Raw genomic sequence first — 1320 nt, forward strand, 5'->3', positions numbered from 1 at the left:
CCCAGCCCCTATCAGAGTCGCCTCACGCGTGGGCCTTCAATCTTAATCCGGACCAGAGGCCTCCCTCGCGCGCGCCCCCTCAGCCTCACGGGCCCCCGGTGGGGGGAGCGCGGGCCTATCGTCGGGATCGGACGAGACCTCGATACGTGGCCGCCATAGTGATCGGCACCTCCCCGCCTACAGCCTAGACACAATAAACACTATTTGTATCTGCAGTTGTAGAGTAGTTTGGGTGAGTTGGATGACTGTCATGAGCAATTTCGTAATTTTTGCGCCGTACCAGTTCTACAGGGAATCTCAACGCTCCTTGCAGCCCGCATTACAAAATACCCCACGCCCCACATCACAAAGTACCCCATCTCCCGAATACTCTTGTCTCCAGGTACCACACATCACGACGAGCCCTGCATCTGATCGAATAACGTGCCGTCGTTTGTCTTACCTTCTCGGCGAGATCCTGGCCGCGCTTCCCTTTGGCCTGGAACAGGTTCATCAGCGTCTGCAGCTCCATTTGTAGCGCCGCGTCCTCCGCGTCGGGGGCCTGCTCCGCCTCGAGCAGCATGGGGGCGGGCCGGCCGCGAGTGCCGTGCAGACCTGGCGGAAGAGCCGGGCCGCAGCCGCGGTGCCGGGTGTGAGAAGAGTGGCCGTAGCAGGGGCCGGGGCCGCTCAACGCCAGCAGACGGCGGCAGAGACCCCAGACTCACCGAAGCAGACGGCGCATAGGGCCAGCAGGAGGCCGGCTCGGCTCAACTGGTAGGAGGCCATGGTCCCCATGACGTGCACGTCCAGGTACTGGAGGGGCGTCTGCTCGCGCGGACCCCTTTTATGCGTTGCGTCGGCCGGGTGCGCGCGGTGGGGTGGGGCGGAGCCGTGCGGAGCCGGAGCCTGGACGGGGTGGGTGGGGTGCCGTGTCCCCCGCGGGGGCACCTACGCACGCACCCCTCCCCTCCAACGGCAACGGCGGGCCAATCCTGGATCAGGGACTGGACAATGATGTAGAGGTGTGTTTCAGTTCTCAATTCCTCCGCGATAATGTCCCACGCCCGTACTCCAAAGCAAAGTGTTACTCCTCCCCGCTCTTTCCATCCGCCGCAAGCGGCGTTCGACGCACAGCACGACGGCGAGGGCGCGTGTACCCACAACGTGACCAAGTCCTCCCCCCCCCCTCCCTCCCTCTCCCTCCCCATGGGATAGCCAGCTGCTGCAACTCTCGAAACTCATCTCGGCTCGGAGTCATCCCGCTGAACGTCCCGGAGGTGCAGGCGCAGCGCAGCGCTGGGGGGCGCCCGGTGCGGGTCGGGTCGGCAGGCCTGTCACGCG

The 1320-nt window shown here is 64.8% G+C and overlaps 1 protein-coding gene across 1 annotated transcript; it reads right to left on the reverse strand.

Moving 5' to 3' along the window:
• Positions 1-328: 328 nt before the first annotated feature.
• On the reverse strand, positions 329-833 carry LOC127750404 (uncharacterized). The gene is made up of 2 exons (XM_052272034.1): positions 705-833; positions 329-594 (listed from the first exon to the last, which is right to left on the reverse strand). Exons 1-2 carry the CDS (start codon positions 772-774, stop codon positions 344-346), a joined length of 321 nt encoding a protein of 106 aa, XP_052127994.1. The 5' UTR covers positions 775-833; the 3' UTR covers positions 329-343.
• Between the last annotated feature and the right edge of the window lie 487 nt (positions 834-1320).

This window comes from Frankliniella occidentalis, unplaced genomic scaffold (assembly GCF_000697945.3).
Source record: "Frankliniella occidentalis isolate FOCC.00 unplaced genomic scaffold, Focc_3.1 Scaffold184, whole genome shotgun sequence".
Lineage (NCBI taxonomy): Eukaryota > Metazoa > Arthropoda > Insecta > Thysanoptera > Thripidae > Frankliniella > Frankliniella occidentalis.

Excerpts from the sequence above, each read along its gene's own strand:
- LOC127750404 (XM_052272034.1), bottom strand. The coding sequence starts at position 774 with ATGGGGACCATGGCCTCCTACCAGTTGAGCCGAGCCGGCCTCCTGCTG. Across the intron at positions 595-704 it reads CCTATGCGCCGTCTGCTTCG|GTCTGCACGGCACTCGCGGC; the intron begins GTGAGTCTGGGG and ends CTCTTCCGCCAG.